The 16,262-nt window shown below is 45.2% G+C and overlaps 1 protein-coding gene across 1 annotated transcript in view; it reads right to left on the reverse strand.

The window, feature by feature from the left end:
• Nucleotides 1-14,978, reverse strand: part of ROR1 (receptor tyrosine kinase like orphan receptor 1) — a 196,107-nt gene extending 181,129 nt beyond the window's left edge. The window contains exon 1 of the mRNA XM_056845613.1: nt 14,867-14,978. Within this exon, the coding sequence (XP_056701591.1) occupies nt 14,867-14,978 (112 nt within the window). The remainder of the gene's footprint in view (nt 1-14,866) is intronic.
• Between the last annotated feature and the right edge of the window lie 1,284 nt (nt 14,979-16,262).

The raw sequence follows: 16,262 nt of genomic DNA on the forward strand, positions 1-16,262 counted from the left end.
GTATTTTCTTTCCTGACGTTTCGCCAGCAGCTGTGGCAGGCATCTTCAGAGGAGTAACTCCTCTGAAGATGCCTGCCACAGCTGCTGGCGAAACGTCAGGAAAGAAAATACCAAGACCACGGTCACACAGCCCGGATAACCTACAAGAACCAATGAACTCTGACCGTGAAATCCTTCGACAATACTTCCAAACATGCGTTTCCACAAATGAAACTTGAAAATGTAAATTACTGTGTGGTGACTGTGGCGCCTCATTCAGGTAACAAAACAGTACATCGTGCACCAAGGTAGGGCAGCAAGGAAGATAGGAGAAAAGCAATTGGACATCTTCTCACAGGAAAGATTAAGACCATGCCAGAATCCCCTGATGCAGTCTGCACTCCAGCCAGCAGGCATAGAAAAGCTCTAGAACATTAGTTAGTTAGTTAGTTATTATTTATAGTATTTATTAGCCGCTTCTGTTCCTTATGGAGATCACAGTGGCTTACATAGATAAAACATATTGAGTAAAATATATTAAAAACATAAAACTAAAATTTAAAATCACTACTCAGGACTGCCACTAAACTTAAAATGCCATCCTAAATAAAACTGTCTTCAACTGCCTCCTAAAGATTGAAAGTAAGGGGGCAAGACACACTTCCCTGGGGAGGTTGTTCCATAATTGTGGGGCTGCCACTGAAAAGGCCCTCTCTCATGTACCCACCAAACAAGCTTTTTTGATTGATGGGACAGTCAGCAGGACATCTCCCTGTGATATTAATTTCCAGGCAGGAACATATGGGAGAAGACGAAAACCCGCTACCAACCCATGTACAACTTTTAATATCAAAACCAACACCTTGAATTGGGAGTGGATCCGTAGTCAAAGTAATTGCTATAATACCAGGGTCACATACTCCTAATAGCTGGCCCTGACCAGCCATCTAGCTGCAGCATTCTGCACTAGTTGCAGTCTCCAAACAGTCTTCAAGGGTAGCCCCAACTAGAGTGCACTGCAGTAATCCAGTCTGGATGTAACTAAGGAATGGAACACCGTGGCTAGATCTGACTAACCTAGAAACAGACACCGTTGATGCACCAGCAGAAGCTGGGCAAAAGCCCTCTGAACAACTGTAGACATCTGGTGTTCTAAGGTGACTACTATGTCAAGTAGTACTCCCAAGCTGCCAACCTGGCTTTTCAAGGTGAGCATAACCCTATCCAAGACAGGAGAAATCTGAAGTCCCTGGTCTGTTTTTCTAGTAATCCAGAAAACCTCTGTCTTGTCAGGATTAGGTTTCAGCTTGTTCACCCTCATCCACCCTATTACTGACTCCAAACATCAGTTCAGAACATCAATAGCATCCTTAGAACAATGTGGAAAAGAAAGGTAGAGCTGGGTGACATTGGATGACCTCTTCCAGTGGTTTCACATAGATATTAAACGTGTGTGTAAAGTGCCATCAAGTCACAGCTGATTTATGGCAACCCCGTAGGGTTTTCAAGGCAAGAGGCATTCAGAGGTGATTTGCTATCGCCTGCCTCCGCACATGGGGTGAGAGAGTTCTGAGAGAACTGTGACTAGCCCAAGGTCACCCAGCATGCTTCATGTGGAGGAGTGGGGAATTGAACCCAGTTCTCCAGATTAGAGTCCACCACTCTTAACATAAGAAAGGCCCTGCTGGATCAGACCAAGGCCCATCAAGTCCAGCAGTCTGTTTACACAGTGGCCAACCAGGTGCCTCTAGGAAGCCCCCAAACAAGACGACTGCAGCAGCACCATCCTGCCTGTGTTCCACCGCACCCAAAATAATAGGCATGTTCTTGTGGAAGTGCTAAAATTATTCCTTGCTATTTGCATATGCTAAGTCAAAGTGATTGTATCCCCCCATCATTTCCCCATATAAAGCACAAAATATTTCTTCTGCTACAATTTCAAAAGAAATTAAATAAAATCATGAAAAAACTGCTGTCTCATTCCATTATCCCATAGGCACATGTTTGTTTTACTAAAAATTATAGTAAAGTGCTACTCATTGTTGCAGCTCTTAGTGCAGTTTTTCTTGTGCAAACAGTAGCACAAAGTACATCATATGTTGCTGGATCCAACCTATTGTTTTGATTGTCGGAGCGAGGAAAAGGGCTCGTCATTCTGTAGTAATACTCTAAAGAAACTGAAATAAATTATAGTTTTTTCGGATTCAAATATGTATCGAAAAATAGCTAAAGTCCATGAACATTAATTCACTACACTTGATGCTATCTTGATTTGGTCACCCTACATAAGTCTGTGGAAATGTTCATTTAATGTTTTCTATTTTTTTATTTAACTTTCAATCTATTGTAAACAGTAGAGATTAAATTTACAGAAATTTAGACGTTGGGGGTGGGGGAGTGGGTTTCTTTCCATTTTTTCTGGAGGGAAAAGAAACTCTGAGAAAAAAATAAAATGTATGCACTACTGGCTACTTTCCTATCAAAATGTAACCTATTTTAATATTTTAACAACATAGCATGCACCATTTATAACTTAATTAACACATAACATTATGGAATTTAAAAGTATAAATGCTTGTTTTCTACAAAATTGAAAAAGTACCCAATAATAAACTGAAGGAGTCATCCACATTGTGCAACTTGATACTTCTGCATGTTGGTGGTCTATAAGATTCATAGATGTAACACAGGCAACAAGAACCTGTTCAAAAAAGCAGTTGTGTCAATAGGAAGGAAAATGACAGAATTATCAATAAAAGCAAAGTGACAGAAGATGTGACATACCTACACAAGAAGGATGGTATTACATACTTAACATACATAGCAGCAATTTAAAAAGAAACCCTCCACTATAACATGAGCTCCACCTAATACTTTTTAGTCTAAAAGTATGAATTTTCAGTTCAAAGCACATTGCCTCTCCTGTGGTCAAGAAACTGGACATAAGAGGAAGAGAGAAGTTATTCCCATGTTTTTCATGAAAACATATAGATCTGTCCCCAGTAGCTACAGATGCTACACTGCCCAGAGGGATGTCATATTAATATATCCTAAAGAGAGCCTTTTGATCAATTAAATTTAACAGGCCTACAACCCAACCATGTCACCAGTTTCATTCCCTCAGGTTCCACTGATACAATACTACCTTGATGTAGCAAGACATAATTTTTTAAAGCAATGCCGAACCTTATACTGACAGACCAAAACAAAAAACAAAACCTCCTTCAAGTTGTTTCAGTATGCAGCAAGAAAGGTTGGAATGTGGCATTGTTAACCTCATGGGGATTTGCTCAGTGAGGGTTTAATTCACCAAGGGTTTATCCAGATGTCTGCAGTATCAGAGAATCTAGTGATTAGCAATTCTATAACATGTTAGTATTTGCATTAAAATGCAGTATGCAGACTGGCTTCTATTAACCAATTATTATCCAATGTATATGATTTCACAACAAAAGCTTCAGGAATTAAAGTAAGAAGGACGAAAAACAATCTGACACCACTAGAATTGCTTCCTGCTGCTAACCCTAAGGCTACAGTACTAAACTGCGGCCAGCTCTTTTCACCAATCAAACACACAGGCATCACTGCACCAACCCACTGCAAAGAACACTCTGCTTTTACAGAACAATACCCCCAACAAACTTTTAATAACCAAGACAAAACAGATGTTCAGTTCACAACTGTTGTCTTCTGTAAAATGGGCATAAGATAAGAATCCTCCTGATGATATTCATGCCACCCAAAGAATACCAACATGCACTCCACCTGCTTCAGTTGTTTACATGCCCCTTGGTAAACCAAGGGGGCATATAATGAAAAGACAGGGGAGACAGCTAGAGTGACACCGGAGATAGACTCAGGACAAACCTGACAAACCATGGGCTACTAGAGCACATTTTGAAGCCTACTCCATGGCAACGATGGCGGCAATTAAACTATATTTCTCTGCCACTACTGCATCCTCATAGTGTACAACTGCAGAACTCTTCCAGGTGGTCAGGGGCCTATTAGGTTCTGGCCTACAGGAGGAGGTGGACTACTCTGCAGCCCACTGCAATCATTCGGCCAAGATCTTTGCGGCTAAAATCTCTCGCATCCATTCCGACTTGGACTCTACATTAGTAGCAACAGGATAGGATAGTCTCAGGGTGCCAATTTGTCCAGTTGTGTGGGATACCTTTCAGCTTGTGCTGTGTGAGGATGTGGACAGGATTCTTGGAAGTTTGAGACCTACTACCTGCTTGTTCAACCCTTGCCCCTCCTGGCTGCTTAAATCTGCGGGGGAGGGGGCCCCTGGTGGGCTGGGTCTAGGAGACAGTAAATACCTCCCTGAGAGACAGGGTGGTTGCTCCTGTCATGAAGCAGGCAGTAGTGCACCCACTCCTAAAGAAACCTACTCTCAATTGAATGAGTGGTAGCTGGCCAGTTTCAGAGATTCCTGAATGAAGCGGATTGTTTAGATCTGTTTTGAACTGGTTTAAGGCCTGGTCATGGGACTGAAATGGCTTTGGTCACCAGGTGGATAACATGTGCCAGGAGATGGATGGGGGAGTGCGACCCTGTTAATTCTCCTGGACCTCTCAGCAGCTTTTGATACCATTGATCATGGTATCCTTCTGGATCACCCTTCAGGACTAGGACTGGGAGGCATTGTTCTTTGGTGGGTCTGGTCTTACCTTGAAGGTAGGTTTCAGAGTGTGGTGCTGGGCGACTGTTGCTCTGCCCCTTGGCCTCTGGCCAACAGGGTTCCCCAAGGTTCCATCTTGTCCCCCATGTTTTTCAAATCTATGTAAAGCCACTGGGAGAGGTCATCCAAAGATTTGGGCAGAGTTGCCACCAATATGCAGATGACACTTAGCAGATCTACCAGTAGATCCCTCAGAGGCTGTGGAAACTGCGAACAGGTGACTGGAGGGACATTTTGGAACAGATGAGGGCTAACAAACCAAAACCTTAATCCTGACAAAACGGAGTTGCTTCTGATTGAGAAAGGTCTGACCTAGAAAGTGGGTTATCCCCAGTTCTGGATGGGATTGCACTCCCCCTAAAGGAGCAGGTTCACAGCTTGGGGGGGGGGGGTGCTGGACCCAGGCCTCCTCTTGTATAAACAGGTGGCAGCAGTGGCTAGGGGTGCCTTTCACTAGCTTTGGCTGGTGAGACAGCTGCAACCCTTCCTGGGCGGAAAGGTTCTTGCCACTGTGCTGCACACTCTGGTAACATCTAGATTAGATTACTGTCATGCACTCTATGTGGGGCTGCCCTTGAAGACTGTCCAGAAGCTGCAGTTGGTACTGAATAATGTGGCCAAACTGTTGACTGGAGTGAGTTGTAGGGACTATATCATTCCAATCTTGTTCCATCTACACTGGCTTCCAATTTGCTTCCAGGCTCAATTCAAGATCCTGGTATTGACCTTTGAAGCCTGAATGGCCTGGGACCAACATACCTTCTCCTATATGAACCTACCCATTCACTCTGGTCATCTTCGGAGGCCCTGCTTCAGTTGCCCCCACCGAGGCTAGAGAGTGGCAACCTGAAAAAGGGCTTTCTCAGTAATGACACCAAAACTTCAGAACCCCTTCCCCAGCAAGATTTCTTTCTCTCTCGATCAGTGTCTTCTGCTAGCAGGTAGACTTTTTTGTTCTGTTTGGCATACCCTCAGTAATTGTTATTGCCCCTCCTCCCTGGTTCTGATATAGTCTACTGTATGTGTTACTATTGAATTATTTTATAATTTTAAGTGTTTTAAATTGTTCTAATAAGAACATAAGAAAAGCCCTGCTGGATCAGACCAATGCCTATCAAGTCCAGCAGTCTGTTCACACAGTGGCCAACCAGGTGGCCAACCAGTGGCCAACCAGGTAATGATTTAACATGTATTGCCTTGGGGGCCCTGATCGGGTGGAAAGGTGGTGTAAAAATAAGAGAGAGGGGGGAGAGAGAGGGAGGGAAAGAGAGATATTAAAAGGACCAAATAAGAGTATACAACATGCCTTAATAAGCAATATTGCCACATATCATACTATTTTGAAGTCTCATTCAACCTAAGGAGTGTTCCTCCAACTTAAGTGCATCATTTGTGATGCAAAAAGAAATCTGCAAATTCCCTAATTCTGACAAGACAACTGGGGGTTTATTTAAAGGCTTTCACACACATATTTGTTTTTATTTTGCATCAAGCAACTTTAGAGATTTTCCTGGTATGCAAGATAATATCTGTGTAACAAGCACCTGCTTTTAGTTAAAGGGTTTTGAAGCATTTTCAGCTGTGATATTTTCAGGGTCTGGAAAGGCTATTGCATTTCTTTGCCTGTCTCTAAAGAGCAGTATCCAGTGTCACACCTCAGGGAAGGCATTTTTGTCTATGCTTAGGAACGCACAAGCAATTTTTCAAAGGCCTACCTCTTGCTTGGGAAAGTTTAAACTTAAGATACACAGGTTTCTTTGCAAGGGCATTAATCAAAATTAGGCTGTTTAGATTGGACTGTAACTAAATTTCCAAGGAAGGACTGTAGCACTGATAACTTGCAAAATTTCATGATGCTTTCTATATCACCATCTGTTCAGCAAGTTGTTTTCCTTGGCCTCAGCTATAACATTAGTGGTTTTATCCTACAGGCTTAGACTCAAGTAGCTCGTCATAAGGTTATAAGAATCTTTTATCTCATGGCTTATTCCTATTTTGTGCAGAATTTCCTCGTCATGGTACAAGCCACCTTCAAACTGGGGAGGGAGCTGTGGCTCAGTGGTAGAGCCTCTGCTTGGCATGCTGAAGGTCCCAAGTTCAATGCCCGGCATCTCCAGTTAAAGGGACTAGGCAAGTAGGTGATGTGAAAGATCTCTGCCTGAGACCCTGGAGAGCCGCTGCCGGTCTAAGTAGACAATACTGACTTTGATGGACCAAGGGCCTGATTCAGTATGAGGCAGCTTCATGTCTTCAGCCGCTGAAACTGAAGAGTTGGTGCAAAAACTCATCCAATGGATTGCTGACGTCACGAGAAACACTGTCCTTATGCACATGTACAAGATCTTGTGTACCTTTTATGGCTGAAAGTACCATCTCTATATTTAAACTGAGCTAAACTAAAAGTTAGAGCCAGTGTGGTGTAGTGGTTAAGGTATCAGACTAGGACCTGGGAAACCCAGGTTCAAATCCCCACTCACACCATTGCTGGGTGACCTTGGGCCATCTCACACTCTCAGCCCTGACCCTGGCTAGTATCTGGATGGGAGACCTCCACAGAATACCAGGGTACTGACACGGAGGCACCAATGGCAAACTATCTCCGAATGTCTCTCTCCTTGAAAACCCTACAGGGTCACCATAAAGTCCGCTGTGGCTTGATGGCAAAAAACCAAACTAAAAGTCCTCTTCTCCATAAACTATAAAATATCAAGCTGGTGAAGACTTGCAGGACACTTCCAGACGATCGTCTGTAAAGCTCAAAGGACAGTGAACTGGCCTCAGAGATGCAACCAATCCCAGCATCCCCTTGACGGTCTCTTGCCTCATTCAAGAGAAAGCATGTGGTTCTGTGTATTTTCCCCATATTGTGTGTTTAAAACTGATACGCTCTAGCCAACTATGCCAATAAGAAACTAGGGCCATCACCTTGAAGAATTTTCTACTATCTTGTTTCGTTATTATTACATAAAAAATACATGGGCATTTCTTTTTTGTTGTTTCCTGGACAGGGTTACTGACAATTATAGTAAACAAAAGTTTGTAAGGGGACACATTTATGTGTCAAATATCTGACCGTCAAATATCTGACCATTTTTTTAAATATTTATTTTTAGTCCACCTTTTTCATCGGGACTCAAGGCAGATCACACAGAGTTAAGTCAATGTAATCAACAGGATGAGACATCCAATAGAACAATGCAATAGGGGATGTACTGTATCTGGAACCATCTAGTTTTCATTGGCTATTTTCTCGAGCATGCGTTAAAGGGGTGGGTACACTGAGATCACAGGCATATTATGATGGGGAGATTGAAAGCTCAATAGAAAGGAATTTGAACTGTTGATATGGATGCATCATCTGCAATGGAGAACAGATGGGATCCTGAAGAATAACTGAGGGTTTTTTTTTTAAGCCAACCCCCTTTGTTTCCCTTTTTCTCTCCCCTCCCAAGCCAACCCCTTTCTTTCCCTTTCTCTTCCCCCTGCAAGCCAATCCCCCCTTTTCCCCTCTTTCTCCCACTCCCTTCTTTTTTCCTACCTTTGAGCCCAGCCGTGGCAGTGGTGCATGGAAGCTGCTCCAAGCCCGGAGCCGCTCCAAGTGGCAGCTGGGCCCGGACCCTCTCCCAACAACTGCCACCGCCACAGACGGGTCTGGAGCAGCTCAGGCATCCTCTGCCATAATGGCTGGGTCCAGAGCCTCTCCTGGCATCTGACACTGTTGCTCCCGGGCCCAGAGCAGCTCCCGGTGTCTGCCATCAGGCCCAGAGTGGCTCCCACCATCCACTGCCACCACGTCCGGGCCCAGAAGCAGCTCCTGGGCTCTGCCATGGCCAGGCTCCACTGCTGCAGGAGCAGCAGCCGCCGCCAGGGCCCTCAAAGTAAGTAAGTGCATTGTCGGCACATGAGAAGATAACGCTATTTTACTTTTGTGGGGATTACCCTTCCCCCATGTACTTTTAAAAAGATTTTTCAGCAAACCTAGGGAGTTGGCAACCGCTTGGTAACAGGGCACACTTGGGAAATAGAATATAGATACAGAATAGCTTTTTGTGTATCTAGCAGTAGATCACCATGTTTAATAACTGCACATGTAGATGTGTGCTGGAAAACTCTAGCCAAACCTGCATGACCAGAAACTGCACACATAATAAAAAGGGTGTGCTATCATCAACATCTAAAATTTCCTATGTTTCATTGTACCATATCCTCAAACTTTTTACTAAAGGCAATGAATATCTCACAGGAGTAGTCACAATTAACATCACACACTCAAAATTATTCCATTTAGTATTTTCATCTTTATCTCCTTTACAATATGTATACAAGTGTTGGAATCTCAGTATGCAGATAATATGCCACTCCTCCCCAGGTTCTGCAGTCTTAGTGCTAGTGTGGTGACTGGTCACAATAGAAAGCTGGGAAAAGGTACAGCAACTTAAAAGTCTACCTCTGTGTAAGTCAGCTGGTTTAGGAGGGGTAGGGAAAACCATAATAAAAGGTTTCCCACTTCCAATCAGGAGGCCCACCAGTTTGTGCCAACCATATCCACTGGTAAAAGGTAAAGGTAGTCCCCTGTGCAAGCACCGGGTCATCCCTGACCCATGGGGTGACGTCACATCCCGACGTTTACTAGGCAGACTTTGTTTACGGGGTGGTTTGCCAGTGCCTTCCCCAGTCATCTTCCCTTTACCCCCAGCAAGCTGGGTACTCATTTTACTGACCTCGGAAGGATGGAAGGCTGAGTCAACCTTGAGCTGGCTACCTAAAACCGACTTCCTTCGGGATCGAACTCAGGCCGTGAAGAGGCTAACTCTTAAAACATGGTCTTTATTATGATTTTTTCCATGTTCATCAGCCTCGTCAAATTTGTCAGCAGGCTGCCAGCAGGAGAAGCTTTGCTGGGCTGCTACCCTCCTCACCACAACTAGAAGACAGCTAATAAAGGACACCATAATTAAAAGGATAAGTTGCTACCTACACAATGGCATTCTTGGCTTTGTGGAATATCTGACTGTAGGCAGGGATTGTCTGACATGTATCACTGTACAACATCTGGTCTACTCTAAGCACTTGAAGAATATGTCATATCTGTTCACTGAGAAATAGAGCAACTTGCAGTATTAATGACTGTTAGATTTTCACTGACACAAATATTCAATGGATGGAATCGTAGGAGCTATTATACTATTATCAAAATGCATAGAATTGTATATGAAAGTAACCTCTTTGCTTTTAATCTCCTGCAATTTCTTCCTAGAAAGTCGCATATATAAACACAACAGCAATGCATTCAATAGCCAGACTTACGTCAAATTTTTATTGCCATTATCATTTAGGGGACTTGCTTTGGCCAAATATCAAAGGAGATACAGAATACACAGTCAAATTTGTAAATATTTTACAAAGCAATTAAATTTGGAAGAACAAAGGTAGGAATGTTTAGAATATTGAAGAAACTTCAATATAGACCAGCTATATTTTGCAAGAAGTGTGATAGTGATATAAACTGCAAAAACCCAGCAGAACATTATCTAAAGAGGGATTAAAAGGTTTAAGACTTCAGAAAGATAAATTAGAGACTTAAAATTCCACAGAAGGTATTCTTGAGAAAGAATGAAATCCTACCTATTAACTTTCCCTTTCTGACTTTCTTTGTGGTGACTCCCCCCACCCCCAGAATAAAGTAATCTTCTACTCATCCTTCCACACCAAAGATGTAATCTTACTGGGCCAGTACTGTTCTCTATAATTAACTATACCTTACTCCGAAGAAGAGAGCAGTTTATCTGCTTTCACTGAGACTATTTTATCAGCTATCATGACTCACCCCAGTATTAAACTTATGATAAAAAAAACACACACAATGTATTTCAAAAAGGGTAAAAATGATAGCCAATGCAGTGTTTCAGCTGCATGCGGTGAACGTTAAGTTCAAGGCTCTATGCAGCCATGGGAGCTACTTCACATATTACTAGTATTAGGTCAACATGTAATTGTGGTAAGTGTGAATGCAACAGTCACTGTTTGCAAGCACAAACCAATAAGGAGATAACATTCATCATGGGAGTGGGACTGGCTTGGCTTCCTGTCAAGTATATACTTAATAGCAAAGACAGATTAACATTGTGCAACAATCGCTGGGTGGCCTTGGACAAGTTTTGCACATTCTCACATCATAAGGACTGTTGTGAGAAAATGGGATATTCCATGTACACCAGACAGACATCCTTAGAACAAAAGTGGATTATAAGCGAGATCAATTGCCACTGATCTGAACACTGCCTTGTTTTGTGAAACTGAGTCTTAAATATTGGTGTTGGCAGCCCATATCTAACCATGTTACTCCAACATTCAGAAGGATCTAAGACTGGTTAGGACTGGGACATGGAACCTTGATCCTATCTATTGATTTGGATTCCGTAACCATTTCAGTTGAGAGTTACAAATAAATAGATGGGGATATTTGTTGCCATTGTCTTTTTAGAAAAGTGTGGATGTTAATATGGAACGCAGCACTAGTTAGTCTTGCATTTTGAAAGGCAAGCAAACATATCCTAAAGGCCTGGTTGAAAGCCAATTTGAATTGAGCAAGCCCTGGTGAACCAACGTCAGTTGGGTCACTAGCCAAGACACAAGCCAAGGGCGCTTTGACCTCCTCCCCTTCCACTGGGTGGGGACAGCAAGAGAGGCTTGAGCAGAGTGCTTCCTTAAGGCTCTTCTGCTTCTCTCTGCCATGTGCCCATTTTGGATTGCACACATAGTGCATCCCTATTGCTATTCATACTTGGACTGAGGAGTAAAGAAGGGAGGGGCCATGGTGCAGTGGTAGAGCATCTACTTTGCAAGCAGAAGGTCCCAGGTTCAATTCCCAGCATCTCCAGTTAAGAGGTTCAGGTGACAGGTGATGTGAAAGACCTCTGCCTGAGACGCTGGAGAGACGCTGCCAATCTGCATAGACAATATTGACTTTGATGGACCAACGGTCTGATTCAATATAAGGCAGCTTCATGTGTACCACTTGGGAGAAAATGGCTGACAGCCATCATGTATGTACATCACAGTGCCTGAGAAGAGTCCTTGGAATCAAGGGCCAAATGAGAAGTTATTGCAGGCTAGATTTGATCTCAGGCCGCCAGATTTTTAGCCCTATAGCTGACACGTGTTTGTTTGATTTTTAACATTCAACCTTCTTAGTTTGAACTATAAAATTAAGATCCGTTACATAATCACAACGTAGCTAGTTCTTGTGGTTGGTCACAAAACAGGAAATGCCTTTCATCCAACAACCTTTGTTGCCACAAATACGTTTGGTCTCCAAAATTTCACAGAACTGTCCATCTTTTATGAAAGCTTAATTTCCAAGCAACAAACAAACCACACATACATGCTTACTGGTATATAAATATAATCCCAAAAATGAAGTTGTAAAGATATCTATGCTTGTATTTCAACATCTGGTTATTTAAACAATAACATGACTCAAAACAGACAATTGTGCTGTTCTCTGCCAAATCCTTTCCTATTAAGGGATGGCTTTTCAAATCAATCCTGTTGTAAGATGGTACTCAGACCAGTTCTTCACTCCAGTGCAATTTTGTTTGCTTTGGAAGCACATCCCATGTTTACAATGCACTTAATGTTCACACATTTATATTTACTGATGACCACAACAGTGATTAAATGTATGAATCCAGTGGCACCAATTTATTATGACTATTTGACAAGAACCAGCTGCACCTTTACTTACTACACTTATAGTTAATGTGTAGTAGACTACACTTGTAGTCCACCAGTCTTACGTAGACTGTAGGCAAAATGACAACAATAATGCAGTAAAGACAGTACAACACGTACATCATTTGGTGTTGAAGGATCCAATAGACTCTCCTGGTTTTGTTGGTAACTGTATGTGTGAATGAGACACTATAGATAACAGCATGCATAGAAAAAAAGTCATGCTTTTTACGGAGGTCCATTCACACACATAGCTGTGGTTATTAAGCATAGAGCCATCAAGATAAAGCAGACCTGCAGCCTCCAACTATTTCCCTTACTGTATATACAGAAAAACATACTCTTACACCCCATGTGAAATACTCTAGAAAACCAACATGGCCCACATTCTTGATTCTCAAACACTAATATAATACCGGCTTTATCCATAGATAAAGAGTGTTAATTAGTAAATACGGTTATTTTTATTAATACAGTATCTCAACAATATGCTATTTTAGAGGGGTCCCTGCCCCAAGGACTTTGCAGGATAACAGAGGGAAGAGAGGGATGGTAGAGACAAAGGAGAGCAACTGCAGATACTAATCCGTCTGGGTCATTTCTTTTCTATTTACTTAGGGGTAGGTGCCCGCTTGAAAAGCTCAGAGACGTTTCATCTGGGGTTCTCCAAAGTCTGCCAGCTGGCCAGGTCGGTCTGTGCTACTTCAACAAGACTACATCATCATTAGGTTCTCCCAGTTGGAGATGAAGACAGCTAATTCACACTGACTGGTTGCCCTGACGTGCAGTTTCCAGGACAGATCCAATTTTCAAGAATTCCAGCCAACTATTGCTATCACGCACCATTATGATCACTCTGCCACAAGCTATACAATGACTACTCCTTTCTTTCTCAGAGTTCTTTTGGACATTTTTAAATGCCTGTTGCCCAGGAAGTGACCACAATTGCCTATTGGGGGGGGGGAATCAGTTGCTTGCTCCCTGCTTTAACACAGTCTTCAGTACCTCTGCCCTTCGTTCAATCAACTTTTTCAATTCCCTCCTGGAAGAATGATTACGTGGAATCCACCCGAGCAGCCGATCCTCCCTTTCATTATGTCCCAGAGGGAAACCCTAGAGGTTTCCCGCAGAGATATTAATACTGCCTGGGCTTGCCTTACCAGCTTGCCTTTAAAAAAAAATTTTTTTTTTAAAGCACCGCCACAATGGAAACATTCAAAGAAGCCAATTCAGGTAAGGCTTGTGACTGGAGGCTTGGGAACCCCCACACATCAGCCTTCCTGAACAGTCACCCTCAGGCTTCGCCGATGCTGTCGCCATAACGCACACACAGAGATCTTACTGAACTCTACAACAAACTGCCAGAATGTGGAAGCGATAAAGTAACAATTAAGCGGTTCGAGGCTTTTGTTTATTCAGATTCTCGCATCAACCCCCGCCCCACAATTTCATTCAACAAAACGCAAGCTCTGCTAAAAACAGGGAAGGGGGAGGCCTGTTTGCTTCCTGCACCAGTTTTTGGCAGGAGAGCCAGCAACTCAAACCGAAAAGGATGGGGCGGGAGGGAACAACTGTCAGCTTGGCGGATACTGCTAGTCTGCTACAGAGTCCAGCGGCCCAGTCGCTTGGAAGCGATCGCTGGGCTCAGCCAGGACCCCTGCAGCTGAATCGCCAAAATCTTTGTTTGAACCCCTTTTCCTGAGCGGAGCCTCGGATTCTGTTCTTAGTGCTAGGCTCATCCCAAGGACACGTAAAGGAGCCGTGGAGTGTTCCTGAGGGTGTGCAGAGTGTTTTCCCATAAATCACAGCCTTGCGGTTTTTTTTTATTGTTAAACACAGATCTGGATTTAGAAGAGAGAAGCTTTTGACACGGGACAGCACCCACCCACCAGATTCGGGAAAGCGAAACGGAGGCTTCATACGGATGGCACCCGGAGTGGCCAACCCAAGGAACGCGGATGCTCCTCTGCCCCAAGGGGACTGTTAAAGCAGGGTGTGCGGGTCTCCTGGGGTAAGGGCTACGAACCATTTGTGCACGGGAGGTTTTGCCTTGGATTGGCCGCTCCCTAGGTGCACATTTCCCCCATCCAAACTCTACAATCAGCCCCCATGCAGAGTTTGGAGAATTCGGATGGGGAAAACTCGCATCTAGGGAGCGGCCAATCCAAGGCAAAACCTCCCGTGCACAAACGGTCACACAGCCTCGTGCTCGTAAAGAGCGCTTCTGCAACCACGCACGAAAAACCCCCGTCGCCAACTGCAGACGGGGAGGGCTGCAAATCCTCCGGCCCGACGGAAAAGCCTTCTGCACCCGTCCAGGGGTCCGTGCAGCGTCCCCTGCGCTGCCAAGTCCAATGGGACCCATGCCGAGGCGCGAGGCTGCAGCCCCGTCCAACCTCGGCGGGACCCGCGTGCAAGGGAAGGAAGGGGGGGGGAAGAGGCGCCGCCGTGCGGGGCCTCGCTTACCTGGAGCGGCGGGCTCTGCCAGGCTCCGCGCGTGCAGCCACAGGAGCAGCGGCAGCAGGAGAGGGCTCCTCGCCCGGCCGCCCGGCCCCGGCCCCCGCCGACGCCGCCGCATTCCTCGGCCGCCCGCACCGCTCCCCTACGCCGCGCGCTCGCAGCGCCTCTTCCCCTGCCGGCCCGTCCAACTGCCGCCGCCCGCCGCCGCGCGCACTCTGGCCCTCCTCGGCCGCCCGGCTGGTCCCTTTCCCGGCGCCTCGGGCCGACCTATCCCAGGCGGAGGCAGCCCCGCCGGCCCCAGGCGGCAGTCCTGCCTGGTCCGCCGGCGCCCCCTGCTGGCCAAGCCCCGGCACACGCCAACCGAAAAATAGGAGAGCCGAAAAAACACAGTCGCGCTTACCTGTACCTGTTGTTCCTTGAGTGGTCCTCTGGGCAGGCATACATGGGATCTGCGCATGCGCGGGCCAGCGGCGGAGACTTTTGACTTTCGAAGCTTCTCTGACTAGAGATAAGGACGCTCCCCTCCCCTCCGTCAACGGCTCTTCCCGCCTTAATGGTCACGTGACAGAGGGGAGAGGGAGTATTGTTTTCTCGGGGGGGGGGGTGTCCGATTTGGGGCTCCGCAGCCCAGATTTAGTGGATGAGCCCTCCACGTACAGTTGCTTTGGGAGTAAGCCCCGCTAGAAAAAGAGCGGGGAGCAGCAAGGTTTAAATTGAACACGCCTTCGCCCAAGCTCAACCATCAGAACCGGATTTTGATTCTCACTTCAGTTGCTAGTAAATGCCAATAATAAAAGGTATTGTTAGCGTTGCCAACCTCCAGGTACTAGCTGGAGATCTCCTGCTGTTACAACTGATCTCCAGCTGATAGGGATCAGTTCCCCTGGAGACAATGGCCGCTGTGGCAATTGGACTCTATGGCATTGAAGTCCCTCCCCTCCCCAAACCCCGCCCTCCTCAGGCTCCACCCCAAAAACCTCCCGCCAGTGGCAAAGAGGGACCTGGCAACCCTAGGTATTCTACAGATTTTGTTCCTGGTCTTGGATTTTGTGTGGACCCATAGGGCTGTTTACAACTAGGGCCTACCATTGGTCATTAATCAAAAGAGTTCCCCTGGCACATGAGTGCTTTTCCTCATTACTGACATGTCTACAATCTCAGATAGGGACAGTCCTTCTGTAATTAGGTAAGTGACTGAGAGCCAGTGTGGTGGAGTGGTTAAGAGTGGCAGACTCCAGTCTGGAGAACTGGGTTTGATCCCCCACTCCTCCACCTGAAGCCCGCTGGGTGACCTTGGGCCAGTCACAGTTCTCTCAGAACTCTCTCAGCCCACGCGGAGGCAGGCAGTGGCAAACCACCCCAGAACGTCTCTTGCCCTGAAAACCCAACGGGGCCGCCATAT

Source organism: Euleptes europaea, chromosome 2 (genome assembly GCF_029931775.1).
Source record: "Euleptes europaea isolate rEulEur1 chromosome 2, rEulEur1.hap1, whole genome shotgun sequence".
NCBI classification, from domain to species: Eukaryota; Metazoa; Chordata; class Lepidosauria; order Squamata; family Sphaerodactylidae; genus Euleptes; species Euleptes europaea.